The sequence below is a fragment of the Rana temporaria genome, chromosome 5 (genome assembly GCF_905171775.1).
Source record: "Rana temporaria chromosome 5, aRanTem1.1, whole genome shotgun sequence".
NCBI classification, from domain to species: Eukaryota; Metazoa; Chordata; class Amphibia; order Anura; family Ranidae; genus Rana; species Rana temporaria.
Window position 1 is genome coordinate 72,075 of NC_053493.1, and position 23,907 is coordinate 95,981.

Below are 23,907 nucleotides of genomic sequence, written 5' to 3' on the forward strand. Positions count from 1 at the left end.
CCCCGATAAAGGCGGAACTGGTGGGCCCCCGATAAAGGCGGAACTGGTGGGCCCCCGATAAGGCGGAACTGGTGTGCTCCCGATAAGGCGGAACTGGTGTGCCCCCGATAAGGCGGAACTGGTGGGCCCCCGATAAAGGCGGAACTGGTGGGCCCCCGATAAAGGCGGAACTGGTGGGCCCCCGATAAAGGCGGAACTGGTGGGCCCCGATAAGGCGGAACTGGTAGGCGGCACTGAAGGGCCTTGATAGGTGGCACTAATAGCTGACAGTGATGGGCACTGAGCGATGGCAGTGATGGGCACTGATAGGTTACACTACTAGGCAGCACTGCTAGGTGACACTGATGAGGCACTACTGGTCGGCATTGATAGGTGGCATTCGTGGGTAATGGCAGGGGGTACTGATTGGCACAGATGAGGCAGAATTGCCTCTTTGGGACCGAAATTTTTTTTGATATTTCGTTATAAAAATTTGCAAACAGGTAATTTTTCTCCTTCATTGATGTACGCTGACAAGGCGGCACTGGTGGGCCCCGATAAGGCGGAACTGGTGTGCCCCCGATAAGGCGGAACTGGTGTGCCCCCGATAAGGCGGAACTGGTGGGCCCCCGATAAGGCGGAACTGGTGGGCCCCCGATAAGGCGGAACTGGTGTGCCCCCGATAAGGCGGAACTGGTGTGCCCCCGATAAGGCGGAACTGGTGGGCCCCGATAAGGCGGAACTGGTGTGCCCCCGATAAGGCGGAACTGGTGTGCCCCCGATAAGGCGGAACTGGTGGGCCCCCGATAAGGCGGAACTGGTGTGCTCCCGATAAGGCGGAACTGGTGTGCCCCCGATAAGGCGGAACTGGTGTGCCCCCGATAAGGCGGAACTGGTGGGCCCCGATAAGGCGGAACTGGTGTGCCCCCGATAAGGCGGAACTGGTGTGCCCCCGATAAGGCGGAACTGGTGGGCCCCCGATAAAGGCGGAACTGGTGTGCTCCCGATAAGGCGGAACTGGTGTGCCCCCGATAAGGCGGAACTGGTGGGCCCCCGATAAAGGCGGAACTGGTGGGCCCCCGATAAAGGCGGAACTGGTGGGCCCCCGATAAAGGCGGAACTGGTGGGCCCCCGATAAGGCGGAACTGGTAGGCGGCACTGAAGGGCCTTGATAGGTGGCACTAATAGCTGACAGTGATGGGCACTGAGCGATGGCAGTGATGGGCACTGATAGGTTACACTACTAGGCAGCACTGCTAGGTGACACTGATGAGGCACTACTGGTCGGCATTGATAGGTGGCATTCGTGGGTAATGGCAGGGGGTACTGATTGGCACAGATGAGGCAGAATTGCCTCTTTGGGACCGATGTGCCTTGCACATAAGCTGGTGTTTTTTTGTTTTTTTTCAGCGTGAGGAGAAAAAAAGCCCAAAAAAAAAAATGATTACTGAGCTTTTGCTTAGATCCCGTGATCGGCTGACAGCTGATCACGTGGTAAGGGGTCGGGATCGGCCCCTTACTCAGATCTGCGATCACCCAAGTCTCAGTGATCACAGTGCACGCCCCCGAAGGGGAAGACGTCTACTGATGGCCACCCGGCAAGTCAGGTCCGCGCTGTAGCTGTGGCTATACAACTTTATAGAAAAGATGATATCCCGTCTTCATGCTGTTCTTTCTGGTGGAGGGAATGGACCATTGTGAGGTTCTTCTGTGATTTTACAGAAATGTAAAAGATACAACTCTGATAAGACTCCATATAAAGAGGACCTGTATTATCCTCACTCACCTCCAGCTTGGGACAGGAAGCCTGAAACCCTTCAATGGAGAGCGGGAAGGTCATGACTTTTGCCGTCATGGGAACGTTCACCCCCAAAAGCCTCAGCTCTGGACACCAGCCACGCTATAATCACAATATGGAGACTATTAGAGACATGAAGGAGGGGAAGGGTAAGGGAAGGAGGAGGATAGACCTGGGGAGGGATATATAATGGGGAGGAGATAAGGGAAGGAGGAGGATAGACCTGGGGAGGGATATATAATGGAGGGGAGGGATATATAATGGAGAGGAGATAAGGGAAGGGAAGGAGGAGGATAGACCTGGGGAGGGATATATAATTGAGAGGAGATAAGGGAAGGAGGAGGATAGACCTGGGGAGGGATATATAATGGAGAGGAGATAAGGGAAGGAGTAGGATAGACCTGGGGAGGGATATATAATGGAGAGGAGATAAGGGAAGGAGGAGGATAGACCTGGGGAGGGATATATAATGGGGAGGAGATAAGGGAAGGAGGAGGATAGACCTGGGGAGGGATATATAATGGAGAGGAGATGAGGGAAGGAGGAGGATAGACCTGGAGATGAATATATAATGGAGAGGAAATAAGAGAAGGAGGAGGATAGACCTGGGGAGGGATATATAATGGAGAGGAGATAGGGGAAGGAGGAGGATAGACCTGGGGAGGGATATATAATGGAGAGGAGATAAGGGAAGGAGGAGGATAGACCTGGGGAGGGATATATAATGGAGAGGAGATAAGGGAAGGAGGAGGATAGACCTGGGGAGGGATATATAATGGAGAGGAGATAAGGGAAGGAGGAGGATAGACCTGGGGAGGGATATATAATGGAGAGGAGATAAGGGAAGGAGGAGGATAGACCTGGGGAGGGATATATAATTGAGAGGAGATAAGGGAAGGAGGAGGATAGACCTGGGGAGGGATATATAATGGAGAGGAGATGAGGGAAGGAGGAGGATAGACCTGGGGAGGGATATATAATTGAGAGGAGATAAGGGAAGGAGAAGGATAGACCTGGGGAGGGATATATAATGGGGAGGAGATGAGGGAAGGAGGAGGATAGACCTGGGGAGGGATATATAATGGGGAGGAGATAAGGGAAGGAGGAGGATAGACCTGGGGAGGGATATATAATGGAGAGGAGATAAGGGAAGGAGGAGGATAGACCTGGGGAGGGATATATAATTGAGAGGAGATAAGGGAAGGAGGAGGATAGACCTGGGGAGGGATATATAATGGAGAGGAGATAAGGGAAGGAGTAGGATAGACCTGGGGAGGGATATATAATGGAGAGGAGATAAGGGAAGGAGGAGGATAGACCTGGGGAGGGATATATAATGGGGAGGAGATAAGGGAAGGAGGAGGATAGACCTGGGGAGGGATATATAATGGAGAGGAGATGAGAGGAGATAAGGGAAGGAGTAGGAGACCTGGGGAGGGATATATAATGGAGAGGAGATAAGGGAAGGAGGAGGATAGACCTGGGGAGGGATATATAATGGAGAGGAGATAAGGGAAGGAGGAGGATAGACCTGGGGAGGGATATATAATGGAGAGGAGATGAGGGAAGGAGGAGGATAGACCTGGGAGATGATATATAATGGAGAGGAAATAAGAGAAGGAGGAGGATAGACCTGGGGAGGGATATATAATGGAGAGGAGATAGGGGAAGGAGGAGGATAGACCTGGGGAGGGATATATAATGGAGAGGAGATAAGGGAAGGAGGAGGATAGACCTGGGAGGGATATATAATGGAGAGGAGATAAGGGAAGGAGGAGGATAGACCTGGGGAGGGATATATAATGGAGAGGAGATAAGGGAAGGAGGAGGATAGACCTGGGGAGGGATATATAATGGAGAGGAGATAAGGGAAGGAGGAGGATAGACCTGGGGAGGGATATATAATGGAGAGGAGATAAGGGAAGGAGGAGGATAGACCTGGGGAGGGATATATAATTGAGAGGAGATAAGGGAAGGAGGAGGATAGACCTGGGGAGGGATATATAATGGAGAGGAGATGAGGGAAGGAGGAGGATAGACCTGGGGAGGGATATATAATTGAGAGGAGATAAGGGAAGGAGAAGGATAGACCTGGGGAGGGATATATAATGGGGAGGAGATGAGGGAAGGAGGAGGATAGACCTGGGGAGGGATATATAATGGGGAGGAGATAAGGGAAGGAGGAGGATAGACCTGGGGAGGGATATATAATGGAGAGGAGATAAGGGAAGGAGGAGGATAGACCTGGGGAGGGATATATAATTGAGAGGAGATAAGGGAAGGAGGAGGATAGACCTGGGGAGGGATATATAATGGAGAGGAGATGAGGGAAGGAGGAGGATAGACCTGGGGAGGGATATATAATGGAGAGGAGATAAGGGAAGGAGGAGGATAGACCTGGGGAGGGATATATAATGGAGAGGAGATAAGGGAAGGAAAGGAGGAGGATAGACCTGGGGAGGGATATATAATGGAGAGGAGATAAGGGAAGGAGGGGGATAGACCTGGGGAGGGATATATAATGGAGAGGAGATGAGGGAAGGAGGAGGATAGACCTGGGGAGGGATATATAATGGAGAGGAGATAAGGGAAGGAGGAGGATAGACCTGGGGAGGGATATATAATGGAGAGGAGATAAGGGAAGGAGAAGGATAGACCTGGGGAGGGATATATAATGGGGAGGAGATAAGGGAAGGAGGAGGATAGACCTGGGGAGGGATATATAATGGAGGGGAGGGATATATAATGGGGAGGAGATAAGGGAAGGAGGAGGATAGACCTGGGGAGGGATATATAATGGGGAGGAGATAAGGGAAGGAGGAGGATAGACCTGGGGAGGGATATATAATGGAGGGGAGGGATATATAATGGGGAGGAGATAAGGGAAGGAGGAGGATAGACCTGGGGAGGGATATATAATGGAGAGGAGATAAGGGAAGGGAAGGAGGAGGATAGACCTGGGGAGGGATATATAATTGAGAGGAGATAAGGGAAGGAGGAGGATAGACCTGGGGAGGGATATATAATGGGGAGGAGATAAGGGAAGGAGGAGGATAGACCTGGGGAGGGATATATAATGGAGAGGAGATGAGGGAAGGAGGAGGATAGACCTGGAGATGAATATATAATGGAGAGGAAATAAGAGAAGGAGGAGGATAGACCTGGGGAGGGATATATAATGGAGAGGAGATAGGGGAAGGAGGAGGATAGACCTGGGGAGGGATATATAATGGAGAGGAGATAAGGGAAGGAGGAGGATAGACCTGGGGAGGGATATATAATGGGGAGGAGATAAGGGAAGGAGGAGGATAGACCTGGGGAGGGATATATAATGGAGGGGAGGGATATATAATGGAGAGGAGATAAGGGAAGGGAAGGAGGAGGATAGACCTGGGGAGGGATATATAATTGAGAGGAGATAAGGGAAGGAGGAGGATAGACCTGGGGAGGGATATATAATGGAGAGGAGATAAGGGAAGGAGGAGGATAGACCTGGGGAGGGATATATAATGGAGAGGAGATAAGGGAAGGAGGAGGATAGACCTGGGGAGGGATATATAATGGGGAGGAGATAAGGGAAGGAGGAGGATAGACCTGGGGAGGGATATATAATGGAGAGGAGATGAGGGAAGGAGGAGGATAGACCTGGAGATGAATATATAATGGAGAGGAAATAAGAGAAGGAGGAGGATAGACCTGGGGAGGGATATATAATGGAGAGGAGATAGGGGAAGGAGGAGGATAGACCTGGGGAGGGATATATAATGGAGAGGAGATAAGGGAAGGAGGAGGATAGACCTGGGGAGGGATATATAATGGAGAGGAGATAAGGGAAGGAGGAGGATAGACCTGGGGAGGGATATATAATGGAGAGGAGATAAGGGAAGGAGGAGGATAGACCTGGGGAGGGATATATAATGGAGAGGAGATAAGGGAAGGAGGAGGATAGACCTGGGGAGGGATATATAATGGAGAGGAGATAAGGGAAGGAGGAGGATAGACCTGGGGAGGGATATATAATTGAGAGGAGATAAGGGAAGGAGGAGGATAGACCTGGGGAGGGATATATAATGGAGAGGAGATGAGGGAAGGAGGAGGATAGACCTGGGGAGGGATATATAATTGAGAGGAGATAAGGGAAGGAGAAGGATAGACCTGGGGAGGGATATATAATGGGGAGGAGATGAGGGAAGGAGGAGGATAGACCTGGGGAGGGATATATAATGGGGAGGAGATAAGGGAAGGAGGAGGATAGACCTGGGGAGGGATATATAATGGAGAGGAGATAAGGGAAGGAGGAGGATAGACCTGGGGAGGGATATATAATTGAGAGGAGATAAGGGAAGGAGGAGGATAGACCTGGGGAGGGATATATAATGGAGAGGAGATGAGGGAAGGAGGAGGATAGACCTGGGGAGGGATATATAATGGAGAGGAGATAAGGGAAGGAGGAGGATAGACCTGGGGAGGGATATATAATGGAGAGGAGATAAGGGAAGGAAAGGAGGAGGATAGACCTGGGGAGGGATATATAATGGAGAGGAGATAAGGGAAGGAGGGGGATAGACCTGGGGAGGGATATATAATGGAGAGGAGATGAGGGAAGGAGGAGGATAGACCTGGGGAGGGATATATAATGGAGAGGAGATAAGGGAAGGAGGAGGATAGACCTGGGGAGGGATATATAATGGAGAGGAGATAAGGGAAGGAGAAGGATAGACCTGGGGAGGGATATATAATGGGGAGGAGATAAGGGAAGGAGGAGGATAGACCTGGGGAGGGATATATAATGGAGGGGAGGGATATATAATGGGGAGGAGATAAGGGAAGGAGGAGGATAGACCTGGGGAGGGATATATAATGGGGAGGAGATAAGGGAAGGAGGAGGATAGACCTGGGAGGGATATATAATGGAGGGGAGGGATATATAATGGGGAGGAGATAAGGGAAGGAGGAGGATAGACCTGGGGAGGGATATATAATGGAGAGGAGATAAGGGAAGGGAAGGAGGAGGATAGACCTGGGGAGGGATATATAATTGAGAGGAGATAAGGGAAGGAGGAGGATAGACCTGGGGAGGGATATATAATGGGGAGGAGATAAGGGAAGGAGGAGGATAGACCTGGGGAGGGATATATAATGGAGAGGAGATGAGGGAAGGAGGAGGATAGACCTGGAGATGAATATATAATGGAGAGGAAATAAGAGAAGGAGGAGGATAGACCTGGGGAGGGATATATAATGGAGAGGAGATAGGGGAAGGAGGAGGATAGACCTGGGGAGGGATATATAATGGAGAGGAGATAAGGGAAGGAGGAGGATAGACCTGGGGAGGGATATATAATGGAGAGGAGATAAGGGAAGGAGGAGGATAGACCTGGGGAGGGATATATAATGGAGAGGAGATAAGGGAAGGAGGAGGATAGACCTGGGGAGGGATATATAATGGAGAGGAGATAAGGGAAGGAGGAGGATAGACCTGGGGAGGGATATATAATGGAGAGGAGATGAGGGAAGGAGGAGGATAGACCTGGGGAGGGATATATAATGGAGAGGAGATAAGGGAAGGAGGAGGATAGACCTGGGGAGGGATATATAATGGAGAGGAGATAAGGGAAGGAAAGGAGGAGGATAGACCTGGGGAGGGATATATAATGGAGAGGAGATAAGGGAAGGAGGGGGATAGACCTGGGGAGGGATATATAATGGAGAGGAGATGAGGGAAGGAGGAGGATAGACCTGGGGAGGGATATATAATGGAGAGGAGATAAGGGAAGGAGGAGGATAGACCTGGGGAGGGATATATAATGGAGAGGAGATAAGGGAAGGAGAAGGATAGACCTGGGGAGGGATATATAATGGGGAGGAGATAAGGGAAGGAGGAGGATAGAACTGGGGAGGGATATATAATGGAGAGGAGATAAGGGAAGGAGGAGGATAGACCTGGGGAGGGATATATAATGGGGAGGAGATAAGGGAAGGAGGAGGATAGACCTGGGGAGGGATATATAATTGAGAGGAGATAAGGGAAGGAGGAGGATAGACCTGGGGAGGGATATATAATGGAGAGGAGATAAGGGAAGGAGGAGGATAGACCTGGGGAGGGATATATAATGGAGAGGAGATAAGGGAAGGAGAAGGATAGACCTGGGAGGGATATATAATGGAGAGGAGATAAGGGAAGGAGGAGGATAGACCTGGGGAGGGATATATAATGGAGAGGAGATAAGGGAAGGAGGAGGATAGACCTGGGGAGGGATATATAATGGAGAGGAGATAAGGGAAGGAGGAGGATAGACCTGGGGAGGGATATATAATGGAGAGGAGATAAGGGAAGGAGGAGGATAGACCTGGGGAGGGATATATAATGGAGAGGAGATAAGGGAAGGAGAAGGATAGACCTGGAGAGGGATATATAATGGAGAGGAGATAAGGGAAGGAGGAGGATAGACCTGGGGAGGGATATATAATGGGGAGGAGATAAGGGAAGGAGGAGGATAGACCTGGGGAGGGATATATAATGGAGAGGAGATAAGGGAAGGAGAAGGATAGATAAGGGAGGGATATATAATGGGGAGGAGATAAGGGAAGGAGGAGGATAGATAAGGGAGGACACACCGATATTCCGGCCATGATTGAATTCATATGAAGGGTGTAGGACAGCGACAGTCGTCTGATTCGGGCTCCGTACTTCTCCAGGAATCTTTGCACGGCATCGAATTGAACCTATGGAGACAATCAGAAGGTGAGCACCTAAAAATGGAGAAGACACAGGACAGTCCCCCATACCAAGCGTTGCGGATTCTGCAGGGTGTAGAGTGATGCACATCGTACCTTGGAGTTCTGCAGGTTGAGATTCTGTAACCGTGGGCAGCAACGTCCTATAGTCAGCAGGTCTTTCTCGGTCACCTGGTGGCAATGTGACAGCGTAAGGGACGTCAGCAGTGGGCAGGACTGCGACAAATTCTACAGAAAAACAGAAGAGATTGTGAGAAGCACGATACAAAGATATCAGGATAGACATTTGGGGGAGATGAAAGACCCCCTTCTGAGAGTCAGTGACAGGATGGAAGCCCCGTGGCATCCGGAGACATTCAGAAAACCACTGTGGCATCCAGGAACCCATATGGCAGGGGTAGGTAACCTCGGCCCTCCAGCTGTTTTGAAACTACAAGTCCCAGGAGACATTGCAAGACCCCGACAATCACAGGCATGACTTCTAGAGGCGGAGGTGTGATGGGATTGGTAGTTTTAGCACAGCTGGAGGGCAGAGGTTGCCTACCCCTGCCTTATGGCATCTAGGCATAGGTGGAGAGGCCCCAGTGACTTCAGGGGATGAGATGGAGGCTCTGTGGCTTCAAGGTACAGATGGGGAGACCCCCTGTGTGACAGACCTTGCCGGGACAGAGGCTTTTGGAGAGGACTGGGAGCGAGCCTCTTACCCACTGACTATGGGCCCTGGCATTTAAGGGAACACTACTCTTTGGAAGGTGTATGCCTGGGGGGTACGCGGAGTAGTCTTGTTTCTGATTCAAGTTCATGTCTCCCCAGAACACACAGACTCGGGGAACTGCAGGTTTCATGTCCATATTTGGGGCCTCCCTTATGTGTAATTCACCCTGCGTCTATTAAGGGCACAGGGTGACCGAGAAAATGATGGACTACTTAACCACTTGCCGCCCGCCATATAGCAAAATGACGGCGGCTAAGTGGTTTCAATATCCTGACCCGACGTCATATGACGTCTTCAGGATATTGAGCCGCTGCGCTCCCCCGGGGGCGCGCATCGCCGCGATCGTTGCTGCGGGGTGTCAGTCTGACACCCCGCAACACCGATCTAGGTAAAGAGTCTCTGACGGAGACTCTTTACCACGTGATCAGCCGTGTCCAATCACGGCTGATCACGATGTAAACAAGAAAAGCCGGTTATCGGCTTTTCCTCACTCGCGTCTGTCAGACGCGAGTAGAGGAGAGCCGATTGGCTGCTCCTCTCACAGGGGGGGTTTGTGCTGATCGATTATCAGCGCAGCCCCCCCCCCGAGGATACCCACACTAGACCACCAGGGATGCCACCCTAGACCACCAGGGATGCCAATCAGTGCCCACAATGGATGCCACTGATTGGCAGGCATTATTGTTTGGCACTGATTGGCATCCATCAGTACAATATAATACAGTACATCCGTGCCACCTATCACTGCCCACCCGTGCCACCTATCAGTGCCCACCCATGCCACCTATCAGTGCCCATCCTTGCCGCCTATCATTGCCCATCCATGCCACCTATCCGTGCCGAATATCTGTGCCCATCCGTGCCGCCTATCAGTGCCCCATGAGTGCTGCATATTAGTGCCCATCAATTCCACCTCATCAGTGCTGCCTTATCAGTGGCCGTCAGTGCACCCCCATCAGTGCCCATCAGTAAAGGAGAAAACGTACTTATTTACAAAGTTTTGTAACGGAAACAAAAAAAAAAAGAATTTGTTTTTCAAAATTTTCGGTCTTTTTTATTTTTTTGCAGAAAATAAAAATCCCAGAGGTGATCAAATACCACCAAATGAAAGCTCTATTTGTGGGAACAAAATTATAAAAATTTAGTTTGGGTACAAGTGTAGCGCGACTGCGCAATTGTCATTCAAAGTGCAACAGCGCTGAAAGCTGAAAATTGGTCTGGTCAGGAAGGTGTATAAGTGCCCCCCCGGTATGGAAGGTGTATAAGTGCCCCCCGGTATGGAAGGTGTATAAGTGCCCCCCCGGTATGGAAGGTGTATAAGTGCCCCCCCCGGTATGGAAGGTGTATAAGTGCCCCCCGGTATGGAAGGTGTATAAGTGCCCCCCCGGTATGGAAGGTGTATAAGTGCCCCCCGGTATGGAAGGTGTATAAGTGCCCCCCCGGTATGGAAGGTGTATAAGTGCCCCCCCCGGTATGGAAGGTGTATAAGTGCCCCCCCGGTATGGAAGGTGTATAAGTGCCCCCCCGGTATGGAAGGTGTATAAGTGCCCCCCCCGGTATGGAAGGGGTTAATAGACACGGAGGGTGCGGTTTGGATTACTTCAATAGGGCAGGAATATTTATCAACATCAACCCTTTAAGAAATCTATGATAAATGAATTCCACTGTATCAGAAAGATGGAACATTGTGTGACCTTTGTCTCATTGTAGGTAGGAGCCGGACAGTCTGCTACTGGGGTCTCCTGCTATTGTCTTTTTATTAACCCCTTGCTTACTGGGCACATATACCCCCTTCCTGCCCAGGCGAAATTTCAGCTTTCAGCACTGCGTCGCTTTAAATTAAAATTGCGCGGTCGTGCAACGTGCCTCCCAAACAAAATTGACGTCCTTTTTTTCCCACAAATAGAGATTTCTTTTGGTGGTATTTGATCACCTCTGCGGTTTTTATTTTTTGCGCTATAAACAAAAATAGAGCGACAATTTTGAAAAAAAATGTTCTCAGTTTAGGCTGATATGTATTCTACATATTTTTGGTAAATAAAAAATCGCAATAAGCGTATAGTGATTGGTTTGCGCCAGCCTAAGTCAGAATTTACGCCGGCGCTAATTTAAGCGTATTCTGGTAACCAGATACGCTTAAAGCGGTGGTTCCCCCTTAAAAACAACTTTTTTTTTATTCCACTGCCCCCCCACATTCCATCACGATTAAGGCTCTTAATATTTTTTTCCTGCTGTACATACCTTACTAGAGCATATTCACCCGTGCATCCGGGTTGCGAGTCCCGCGGGAGTGGGCGTTCCTCACATGCTGTTGATTGACGTTTTGCCCAAAAACGAGCTCTCCCCCCGTCGCGTAAGCAGCGTCACGATTGGCGAAAGGAGCCGAACGGCGATGCGCATGCGCAGTATAGCGCCGACTCGCCGTTCGGCTCCTTTCGCCAACCGTGACGCGGCTTACGCGACAGGGGGGAGCTCGTTTTTGGGCAAAACGTCAATCAACAGCATGTGAGGAACGCCCACTCCCGCGGGACTCGCAACCCGGATGCACGGGTGAAGATGCTGTAATAAGGTATGTACAGCAGCAAAAAATAATAAGAGCCTTAATCGTGATGGAATGTGGGGGGGCAGTGGAATAAAAAAAAGTTGTTTTTAAGGGGGAACCACCGCTTTAAATTAGGCTCAGATACGAGCGGCGTAAGTGTCTTACACCCTCGTATCCTAAAGTGTAATTTTTAGGCTGACCGCTAGGTGGCGCTTCCAGTGCGGTCGGCGTAGAATATGTAAATCAGTAGATACGCCTATTCACGAATGTACGCCCGGCCGACGCAGTACAGATACGCCATTTACGTAACGCATTAGCGGCCTAAAGTTATTCCATCAAATAGACAGGCAGGAAGTCACTATGGAAATTAGGGAGAAAAACGAGGGTCCCGTGGAATCCGGAGAGGAGGTGGGAGGCACCATTGCTAGGTGAGAGGCATCCATGGCGTCTGAGGACAGGTGGGACGGACTCCTCTGCCCCCGAGGACAGGTGGGACGGACTCCTCTGCCCCCGAGGACAGGTGGGACGGACTCCTCTGCCCCCGAGGACAGGTGGGACGGACTCCTTAGGCCCCTGAGGACAGGTGGGACGGACTCCTCTGCCCCCGAGGACAGGTGGGACGGACTCCTCTGCCCCCGAGGACAGGTGGGACGGACTCCTCCGCCCCCGAGGACAGGTGGGACGGACTCCTCCGCCCCCGAGGACAGATGGGACGGACTCCTCTGCCCCCGAGGACAGGTGGGACGGACTCCTCTGCCCCCGAGGACAGGTGGGACGGACTCCTCTGCCCCCGAGGACAGGTGGGACGGACTCCTCTGCCCCCGAGGACAGGTGGGACGGACTCCTCTGCCCCCGAGGACAGGTGGGACGGACTCCTCCGCCCCCGAGGACAGGTGGGACGGACTCCTCCGCCCCCGAGGACAGGTGGGACGGACTCCTCCGCCCCCGAGGACAGGTGGGACGGACTCCTCTGCCCCCGAGGACAGGTGGGACGGACTCCTCGGCCCCCGAGGACAGGTGGGACGGACTCCTCCGCCCCCGAGGACAGGTGGGACGGACTCCTCCGCCCCCGAGGACAGGTGGGACGGACTCCTCCGCCCCTGAGGACAAAGTGAAAATGACTACACTTACCTGTAGTACAAAGGAAACAGAACTTTCCACTTTCCATTTATGAAGGGAGAAGTCAGAGACCCGAGGGAGCCTAGAAGAGACAAACCGGAGTACAGACATCAGCACTGAAGGTAAAGGGACCCGGGACACAGCAATAGATATACAGCTTCATCTCATAAAATTAGAATATCACCAAAAAGGTCATTTATTTCAGCAATTTAATAAAAAAAAGTAAAACTCATATATAGTATGTCACAAAAGTAAGTACACCCCTCAGTCACATTTGTGTAAATCTTTTCATGTGACAACACTGAAGAAATGACACTATGGGCCAGATTCAGAGAGACGGGCGCATCTTTAGTTAGGCGTAGCGCATCTCATATGCGCTACGCCGACGTAACATTGAGAGGCAAGTACAGTATTCAGAAAGAACTTGCTCCCATATATGGGCCGGCGTAACGTAAATGGTCCGGCGTAAGCCCGCGTAATTCAAAGTAGGCAAGTAGTGGGCATGTTGTATTTAAATGAACCGTGACCCCCATGTAAATGCATGGCCGAACGAACGGCGCATGCGCGCGCATGCTCAGAATCACGTCGAATTTACTCCCTAAGACACGCCGGCTCAATGCCTTTGACGTGAACATAACCTATGCCCAGCCCCATTCACGTACGACTTACGTAAACGACGTAAAAATATACACTTGTTCCGACGTCCATACTTTGCATTACCTGCGCCTCATATAGCAGGGGTAACTTTACGCCGGACGTAAGCCTTACGTAAATAACGTAGCTGAATGCGACAGGCGCAAGTACGTTCGTGAATCGGCGTATCTCGGTCATTTGCATATTCGACGCGTAAATCTACAGAAGCGCCTCTAGCGGCCAGTGTAAATATGCGCCCCAAGATACGATGGCGTAAGAGACTTACGTCGGTCGTATCTTGCAAAAATTCAGGCGTATCTGATTTCCAGAATACAGCGCATAGATACGATGGCGCACATTTGGACTTACGACGGCGTATCTGGAGATACGCCGTCGTAAGTCCTTTCTGAATCTGGCCCTTTGTATCTACAATGTTGTATAGTGAGTGTACACAGGGGGAGGGGTGTACATGGGGGGAGGGGTCTTTGTATCTACAATGTTGTGTAGTGAGTGTACACAGGGGGAGGGGTGTACATGGGGGGAGGGGTCTTTGTATCTACAATGTTGTGTAGTGAGTGTACACAGGGGGAGGGGTGTACATGGGGGGAGGGGTCTTTGTATCTACAATGTTGTATAGTGAGTGTACACAGGGGGAGGGGTGTACATGGGGGGAGGGGTCTTTGTATCTACAATGTTGTGTGGTGAGTGTACACAGGGGGAGGGGTGTACATGGGGGGAGGGGTCTTTGTATCTACAATGTTGTGTAGTGAGTGTACACAGGGGGAGGGGTGTACATGGGGGGAGGGGTCTTTGTATCTACAATGTTGTATAGTGAGTGTACACAGGGGGAGGGGTGTACATGGGGGGAGGGGTCTTTGTATCTACAATGTTGTGTAGTGAGTGTACACAGGGGGAGGGGTGTACATGGGGGGAGGGGTCTTTGTATCTACAATGTTGTGTAGTGAGTGTACACAGGGGGAGGGGTGTACATGGGGGGAGGGGTCTTTGTATCTACAATGTTGTGTAGTGAGTGTACACAGGGGGAGGGGTGTACATGGGGGGAGGGGTCTTTGTATCTACAATGTTGTGTAGTGAGTGTACACAGGGGGAGGGGTGAACATGGGGGGAGGAGTCTTTGTATCAACAATGTTGTGTAGTGAGTGTACACAGGGGGAGGGGTGTACGTGGGGGGAGGAGTCTTTGTATCTACAATGTTGTGTAGTGAGTGTACACAGGGGGAGGGGTGAACATGGGGGGAGGGGTCTTTGTATCTACAATGTTGTGTAGTGAGTGTACACAGGGGGAGGGGTGTACATGGGGGGGGAGGGGCGCAAGTACGTTCGTGAATCGGCGTATCTCGGTCATTTGCATATTTGACGCGTAAATCTACAGAAGCGCCTCTAGCGGCCAGCGTAAATATGCGCCCCAAGATACGATGGCGTAAGAGACTTACGTCGGTCGTATCTTGCAAAAATTCAGGCGTATCTGATTTCCAGAATACAGCGCATAGATACGATGGCGCACATTTGGACTTACGACGGCGTATCTGGAGATACGCCGTCGTAAGTCCTTTCTGAATCTGGCCCTTTGTATCTACAATGTTGTGTAGTGAGTGTACACAGGGGAGGGGTGTACACGGGGGAAGGGGTCTTTGTATCTACAATGTTGTGTAGTGAGTGTACACAGGGGGAGGGGTGTACATGGGGGGAGGGGTCTTTGTATCTACAATGTTGTGTAGTGAGTGTACACAGGGGGAGGTGTGTACATGGGGGGGAGGGGTCTTTGTATCTACAATGTTGTGTAGTGAGTGTACACAGGGGGAGGGGTGTACACAGGGGGAGGGGTCTTTGTATCTACAATGTTGTGTAGTGAGTGTACACAGGGGGAGGGGTGTACACAGGGGGAGGGGTCTTTGTATCTACAATGTTGTGTAGTGAGTGTACACAGGGGGAGGGGTGTACATGGGGGGAGGGGTCTTTGTATCTACAATGTTGTATAGTGAGTGTACACAGGGGGAGGGGTGTACATGGGGGGAGGGGTCTTTGTATCTACAATGTTGTGTAGTGAGTGTACACAGGGGGAGGGGTGTACATGGGGGGAGGGGTCTTTGTATCTACAATGTTGTGTAGTGAGTGTACACAGGGGGAGGGGTGTACATGGGGGGGAGGGGTCTTTGTATCTACAATGTTGTGTAGTGAGTGTACACAGGGGGAGGGGTGTACATGGGGGGGAGGGGTCTTTGTATCTACAATGTTGTGTAGTGAGTGTACACAGGGGGAGGGGTGTACATGGGGGGAGGGGTCTTTGTATCTACAATGTTGTGTAGTGAGTGTACACAGGGGGAGGGGTGTACATGGGGGGGAGGGGTCTTTGTATCTACAATGTTGTGTAGTGAGTGTACACAGGGGGAGGGGTGTACATGGGGGGGGGGGGTCTTTGTATCTACAATGTTGTGTAGTGAGTGTACACAGGGGGAGGGGTGTACATGGGGGGGAGGGGTCTTTGTATCTACAATGTTGTGTAGTGAGTGTACACAGGGGGGGGGGTGTACATGGGGGGGAGGGGTCTTTGTATCTACAATGTTGTGTAGTGAGTGTACACAGGGGGAGGGGTGTACATGGGGGGGAGGGGTCTTTGTATCTACAATGTTGTGTAGTGAGTGTACAGGAGGGGAGGGGGAGGGGTGTACAGCTTGTATAACAAATAACTCAACACACAGCCATTAATGTCTAAACCGCTGGCAACAAAAGTCAGGACACCCCTAAGTGAAAACGTCCATGGAAAATGCAGATTGGTCAAATGGGCAATTATTTCCTGTCCTACGACTTTTTTTTTTTTTTTTCTTCTTTTAAACCCTGTGCGCTGCTACAGTGAGGGGAAATAAGTATTCGATCCCCCGATCAATCAGCAAGATTTCTCCCTCCCAGGTGTCTTCTATACAGGCAACAAGCTGAGATTAGGAGAACTCTCTCTCTCTCTTATATGGAGTGCTCCTAATCTCAGCTTGTTACCAGTATAAAAAGACACCTGTCCACAGAAGCAACCAATCAGATTCCAATCTCTCCACCAAGAACAAAGATCTGTCGGAGGACGTCGGGGAGAAGATTGGAGATCTACACAAGGCTGGGATGGCTACAAGACCCTCGCCAAGCAGCTTGATGAGAGGAGACAACAGCTGGTGGGAGGAGACAACAGTTGGGGGGATTATTCACAAATGAAAGAGACACAAAATAAATGTCCTTATTTCTTCTGAGAAATCCTCACTTCCTGTTCTTCTGTCTGCAACTCCACACAGTAATGCAAGGCTTTCTCCCTGGTGTGGAGTGTCGCGCTCGCCCCCTCCCTTGGACTACAGGAGAGTCAGGACGCTCTCTACGTTGCAGATAGAGAAAGGAGCTGTTTGTTAGTGGGCGTCCTGACTCTCCTGTAGTCCAAGGGAGGGGGCGGGCACGACACTCCACGTCAGGGAGAAAGCCTCGCATTACTGTGTGGAGTTACAGACAGAAGAACAGGAAGTGAGGATTTCTCAGAAGAAATAAGGACATTGAAAAGCAAAATGGAAGGATGAGGTAAGTGAAGGAGGACTGCACTGAGGTAAGTGAAGGAGGACGGCACTGAGGTAAGTGAAGGAGGACTGCACTGAGGTAAGTGAAGGAGGACGGCACTGAGGTAAGTGAAGGAGGACGGCACTGAGGTAAGTGAAGGAGGACTGCACTGAGGTAAGTGAAGGAGAACTGCACTGAGGTAAGTGAAGGAGGACAGCACTGAGGTAAGTGAAGGAGGACTGCACTAAGGTAAAGGAAGAGATTTACGGGGGGAAAAAATCGTACCTTTACAACCCCTTTAAAACAAATCCAGATATAAAGCTCACATTCTTCTGGTGCTCCCAGTGCACAATCCCCCTGAGGAAGCCACATGACCCTGCGACGCAACGCGTAGAGAAGGGGCTTGAAGTCACAGCACTCAAACACTGGATTAACAGATACCCTGGAGCAGTGGTCATCAACCCTGTCCTACAGGGCCCAATAACAGGCCAGGTTTTGTGTATTACCATGGGGGAGATGCAGACTAGAATACTGCAATCACTGAGCAGCAAATGGTGATGTATTTCAGTTATCTTGCAAACCTGGCCTGTTAGTGGGCCCTGAGGACTGGGTTGATGACCACTGCCCTGGAGGACTGCCCTGACACACGCTGGGTAAAGTGGGGGTTACACTGGAGGCTGGCTTACACTTTTTTCTTGTTTGCTAGTGTCCAACCTTCCAGTAGGCGGCAGTATAACTCAATAGTGTAAGAATTTCTGTGTCCCTCAATAGAGGAAGAAGAAAATTTAAATTCATTTCTCAAAAAATGCGTCACCAAAATGTAAAGTAAAGGCATAAAAATTAAGGTTGTCCCGATACTAGAATCGGTATCGGGACCGATTCCGAGTATTTGCGGGAGTACTCGTACTCCCGCAAATACCCCCGATACCAAAATGGAATACTGGATGGGGGGAGACAATGGCTGGATGGGGGGGATACATGGGGGGAGACAATGGCTGGATGGGGGGATACATGGCTGCATGGGGGGGTGACAATGGCTGGATGGGGGGGGAGACATGGCTGGATGGGGGGATACATGGCTGCATGGGGGGAGACAATGGCTGGATGGGGGGAGACATGGCTGGATGGGGGGGATACATGGCTGGATGGGGGGGATACATGGCTGGATGGGGGGGATACATGGCTGCATGGGGGGAGACAATGGCTGGATGGGGGGAGACATGGCTGGATGGGGGGGATACATGGCTGGATGGGGGGGATACATGGCTGGATGGGGGGGATACATGGCTGGATGGGGGGGATACATGGCTGGATGGGGGGGATACATGGCTACATGGGGGGATACATGGCTACATGGGGGGAGACATGGCTACATGGGGGGAGACATGGCTGGATGGGGGGGAGACATGGCTGGATGGGGGGGAAACATGGCTGGATGGGGGGGGATACATGGCTGGATGGGGGGGGATACATGGCTGGATGGGGGGGGATACATGGCTGGATGGGGGGGATACATGGCTGGATGGGGGGGATACATGGCTGGATGGGGGGGATACATGGCTGGATGGGGGGGATACATGGCTGGATGGGGGGGAAACATGGCTGGATGGGGGGGGATACATGGCTGGATGGGGGGGGATACATGGCTGGATGGGGGGGGATACATGGCTGGATGGGGGGGATACATGGCTGGATGGGGGGGATACATGGCTGGATGGGGGGGATACATGGCTGGATGGGGGGGATACATGGCTGGATGGGGGGGGGATACATGGCTGGATGGGGGGGGGACATGGCTGGATGGGGGGATACATGGCTACATGGGGGGAGACATGGCTGCATGGGGGGAGACATGGCTGGATGGGGGGGACATGGCTGGATGGGGGGGGAGACATGGCTGGATGGGGGGGGATACATGGCTGGATGGGGGGATACATGGCTACATGGGGGGGGACATGGCTGGATGGGGGGATACATGGCTGGATGGGGGGGACATGGCTGGATGGGGGGAGACATGGCTGGATGGGGGGAGACATGGCTGGATGGGGGGGATACATGGCTACATAGGGGGAGACATGGCTGCATGGGGGGATACATGGCTGGATGGGGGGGACATGGCTGGATGGGGGGGAGACATGGCTGGATGGGGGGGGACATGGCTGGATGGGGGGGGACATGGCTGGATGGGGGGGGGACATGGCTGGATGGGGGGGGACATGGCTGGATGGGGGGGGACATGGCTGGATGGGGGGGGGACATGGCTGCATGGGGGGGGGAGTCATGGCTGCATGGGGGGGGGGAGTCATGGCTGCATGGGGGGGGAGACATGGCTGCATGGGGGGGGGAGACATGGCTGCATGGGGGGGGACATGGCTGCATTTGGGGACACATTTAAAAAAAGTATCGGTATTCGGTATCGGCGAGTACTTGAAAAAAAGTATCGGTACTTGTACTCAGTCCTAAAAAAGTGGTATCGGGACACCCCTAATAAAAATGATGTTACTTTTGGAATAGTAACTATTTTGGGGGTCTTCTGCTTTGTGGAGATCTGCGGAGAACACTTCCTAAGTCTAAGGAAGACCTGAACTGACCGTTGCTGGATGAGCGTCTCCATCGCCTTCATCATCCTTTTCCGGGTCCTCGGCGGATCTTTTTCGTCTGGAATCACCCAGCAGCGACTCACCGTCACACGCCGCCACAAGTCCTTACTGGACGCTATCTGACGCCACAGCCGACACACCCGGGAGACCCTGCACATAAAAGGGGAGATAAGAGATGGAGGAGGAGAACACCTGGGATACGCCGATCGTCTTGTGTCCTCACCTGCACAGAACGGGCACCGCGCCCTCACTCTCCGCCAACAACAGGAAGACCCGAAGCAAGATCTCCACCGGGATGATAGAGCTCCAGCCAAAGTCCGTGGCGGCATCTTCCGTGTCCATCGACGTCTCCTCGTGGCCTCTGTTCTGCGCGGAGATCGTTTCCTCCAGATCCTGTCTGTTTGTCTTGTCCGTATGTCGGGTGGAACAGGAAGGTCCCGCATTTTGGGATTGCTGCCTGTTCCTGAAATGTTTTTTGGGGCGACCACGCTTCCTGCGGGAAGGCGACATCTAAAAAGAGATAATAAATGATATGAGTATAAGCCGACCCGAATATAAGCCGAGGCACCTAATTTCACCACAAAAAAATGGGAAAACGTATTGGGGTGGATTCAGAGAGAATTTACGCCGGCGTATCCATAGACTGGCATAAGTCTCTTACGCCGTCGTATCTTAGGGTGCATTCTTTTTTTTGTTTCAATAGTTTTTATTGGTTTTTCAAGTTTAATGCAGAAGAATGTCGTACAAGTGAATCATTTGAAACATAAATAAACAACATCAACCGACATCAGTGAACTATGTAGAGATACTATAAATCAAGTAGTCTGTAACAATTCGTAGGGAACAGAAAATTGTGAAGTACCTAGGTAACTCATCTATTTATTTACTTTTCAAGAACTAGTATTCAATTAAAACAGTAAGCATTCAAGATCGAAACAAATCAAGCAAGAGTTATCATCATGACCATTTTTCAAAAGTCATACATCAAAATTAAGTATTCAGTTAATAAGAAAGTTTCCAGGAAACAAAAACCAACTTCGATATTTAGTCAGTATGGTTGAACCATAGTTTCCAAGGGGCCCATTTAATCTCATGTATATGTAAAGTATTCTGGGATATGGCCATTAAACGTTCATATGTCATATGTAGATTCGTAAGATCTATAACTTCAATCACAGATGGAGGACAAGAATCTTTCCATTTTCTGGTGATTGATAATCTGGCTGCATGTAACAGGTGGACAATCGAATTGCGTAAGGCGACCTGAAAACTGTCTATACCCAGGGATAGCAATGCTAAACCTGGATTAGGTTTTATTTCAGTTTCTGCCATAATTGATAAAATCTTGAATATTTGTTTCCAGTAAACCCTTAATTTAGGGCAATTCCAGAAAATGTGGAGTATGTCTCCTTTAGCTCCACATATTCTCCAGCATTCGTCCGAGTGCTGATTACCAAATTTGGATAATAATATATTAGGTGTGTAATACCATCTTAAAGTTATTTTGACTGATAATTCCCACAAGGAGGTGCAATTGGAGGCTGATTGGTTCAATCTACAAGCAACCCTCCATTGGTCGCATGTGTATTGACGTCCCAAATCCTCCTCCCACTTTAAAGCGGTAGTTCCGCGGGAAAACGTTTTTTTTTAAAGACGTTTTTGTAAAGCTGATGGTACAACGAAAATTGTACTCACCAGTCTCCTAGTCGCAGCCGCCACCAGGACGATTTCCCCCAAAAGAAGATTTTATAAAATCTGATGATGGACATTGCCATCTTAACTGCTGGCACCGTGAATCCCTCCTGTATTATCTTCCGGGATGCGGTGTCTCCTGAGAATACCAGGAGACGCGCCGTGTTTGAAATCTCGCGATATCTCGCGGGTCACGTGACTAGTCACAGCGGGCAGTGTCCTTTTCAGGACGCTGCCGGCTGTTGTCCTAGCAACTATGCAGTGTGACGGCGAGCCGCGCCGTCAACACTGCATAGTTGCTAGGACAACGGCCGGCAGCGTCCTGAAAAGGACACTCCCCGCTGTGACTAGCCAGACTAGTCACGTGACCCGCGGGATTTCAAACAGCGCGTCTCCTGGGATTCTCAGGACTCGCTCCCAGGAGACATAGCGCTGATCGGGGATTTTTCGAAACCACGCCCACTCCCGCGGGGAAATGTGAGTGACAGCTCACAAAAGGCCCTCATTCCAAGGTAAGGAGGCCTATTAAAAAAATAAAAAAAACGGATAGATACAGTACAATGGCTGCTGGTTTTAACAAGAAAAACTTGACAATTAGGGTGAACCACCGCTTTAAGTGGGAAGAGGATTTAGAAAAGTCCCTTTTGTCCTGTAGTATATTGTAAACGAGTGAAATTCCCTTAGTTTTTACCATTTGAGACGTTAAAAAATTCCATACATATGCACAAATGTAAAGGTCGTAAGATTTTAGGTTATTCAAACAACGTATTATTTTTTTATATTGATTGTGGAATTCCTGGGGGATAGAGTATTCGGACTTAATAGATTCAAAAGATTTAATATCATTACCATTGTAAAGATCTTGGATAAGTACAATACCTCTAGATTCCCATTGATCTGGAGATATATGGTCCAAAACAAGCTGTAAGACACTAAAAGGGATAATTATTTTAACCCTGGGATTACAGTTTTCTGTGGATGTGAAGGGATTCTAAATCCTATTTGTGCACCAAATAACCAAAATTTAGTCGGTGTACGGATGCAATAGGAGGATTCAATCGACCCCCAAGTCGTAGTCGGGGATGAGCGAAACCATTCCTTTAATTGTGTTAACACCGAGCTATAAAAGTAGTCCTGGAAATCAATATAACCAACACCCCCCCACATTCTATGCTTTATCAGTTTATGGTGAGCGCACCTTGATCTCTTTCCTTTCCAGATAAACTTTGAAAGAATCGATTGAAGTGTTTTAAAAAAACTTAAGGGTATCGGAATGGGTAGACATCGAAATATATATAAGACCTGAGGGAGATGGATCATTTTGAACGCCGAGAGCCTACCCCACCATGAGAATTCATGTTTTTCTAATTTTATCAGATCTAGGTGCAATTTTTTTCTAAGCGGTATATGGTTATGTAGAAATAACAATTTAGTAGATCTGGTCAAATGTATACCTAAGTATGGGATGGTAGAATCCGCCCAGGAATAGAGAAATTGGTGTTGCAAAAGAGTATTTGTTACTGCGTCTATGCCTAAATCAAGGATTGAAGATTTAGCAACATTAACTTTATAATAAGATATCATACCGAACTTCAGCAGCATCTTTTGAACTTCAAGTAGGGAAGTGAACGGACAGGTCAGCATTAAAATCACGTCGTCCGCAAATAGACTTATCTTATGAGTATGAGATCCAATACAAATCTTAGGGTGCATTCTGACGCTGGCCGCTTCCGTTGTTGTCGGCGTAGAATACGCTAATTACCTAGATACGCCGATTCACAAACGTACGTACGGCTGGCGCAATTTATTTACGTCGTTTACGTTAGGCTTTTCCGGCGTAAGGTTGTTCCTGCTATTAGGTGGCGCAGCCAATGTTAAAGAGGGGGTTCACCCTATATTTGTAACGCCACTGGCGTTATCCTCTTTGTATCGAGCGCAGCCGTCCATCCTGCAGACAGCTGCGCTCCATTCCTCAATCTATGCGCGTCATTTCCGGCGCGCCGAGGCTTGCGTTCCACGCTGGAACGCGGAAGTGCGACCCGCCATCCACGGCTTCTCCTGCGCTCCACGGGCTATTTAAACCTCCAGTAATGACGGCAGGATGTGCTGCTATTTTGCTGTACTCCTGCCGTCACCTGGAATCGCTGACAGGACCTCTGGACCGCCACTACCTGGACCCTGGAGACCCCTCTCGGGACCAACAGCTCCTCTCAGCCCCAGCCATCAGCACACCAGGAACTGCTCTAACGCTCAGACTATCTCCAAATACAGCCATCTCTACCTACAGCCCGGACTTCTATCCACAGCCAGTCACAACCTGGGAACACAACCCAGCCTGGAATGGTCTTCAGAACCGCAAGTATCTTACACATAATACCTAATACAGTCATACTGTGATCCGCCTGTTGTGCTTACCTATAGGACTTGGCTTACTAATATATTACATTGCTTATCAGAACTTTCCTGGTTACTTATCTGAGTACTGCAAGTTATCACTGCCGGTTTTTCATTACTTATATTATTTGCCATAGACTCATGCATTAATC

The 23,907-nt window shown here is 50.2% G+C and overlaps 1 protein-coding gene across 1 annotated transcript in view; it reads right to left on the bottom strand.

Annotated features, from left to right (window-relative positions):
- LOC120939725 (F-box/LRR-repeat protein 6-like) overlaps positions 1-23,907 on the bottom strand; it is a 45,993-nt gene that overhangs the window by 15,126 nt on the left and 6,960 nt on the right. The window contains exons 2-7 of the mRNA XM_040352054.1: positions 19,893-20,179; positions 19,661-19,819; positions 12,904-12,973; positions 8,612-8,743; positions 8,396-8,503; positions 1,766-1,879 (exon numbers count right to left, since the gene is read on the bottom strand). Of these exons, the coding sequence (XP_040207988.1) occupies positions 1,766-1,879; positions 8,396-8,503; positions 8,612-8,743; positions 12,904-12,973; positions 19,661-19,819; positions 19,893-20,179 (870 nt within the window). The remainder of the gene's footprint in view (positions 1-1,765; positions 1,880-8,395; positions 8,504-8,611; positions 8,744-12,903; positions 12,974-19,660; positions 19,820-19,892; positions 20,180-23,907) is intronic.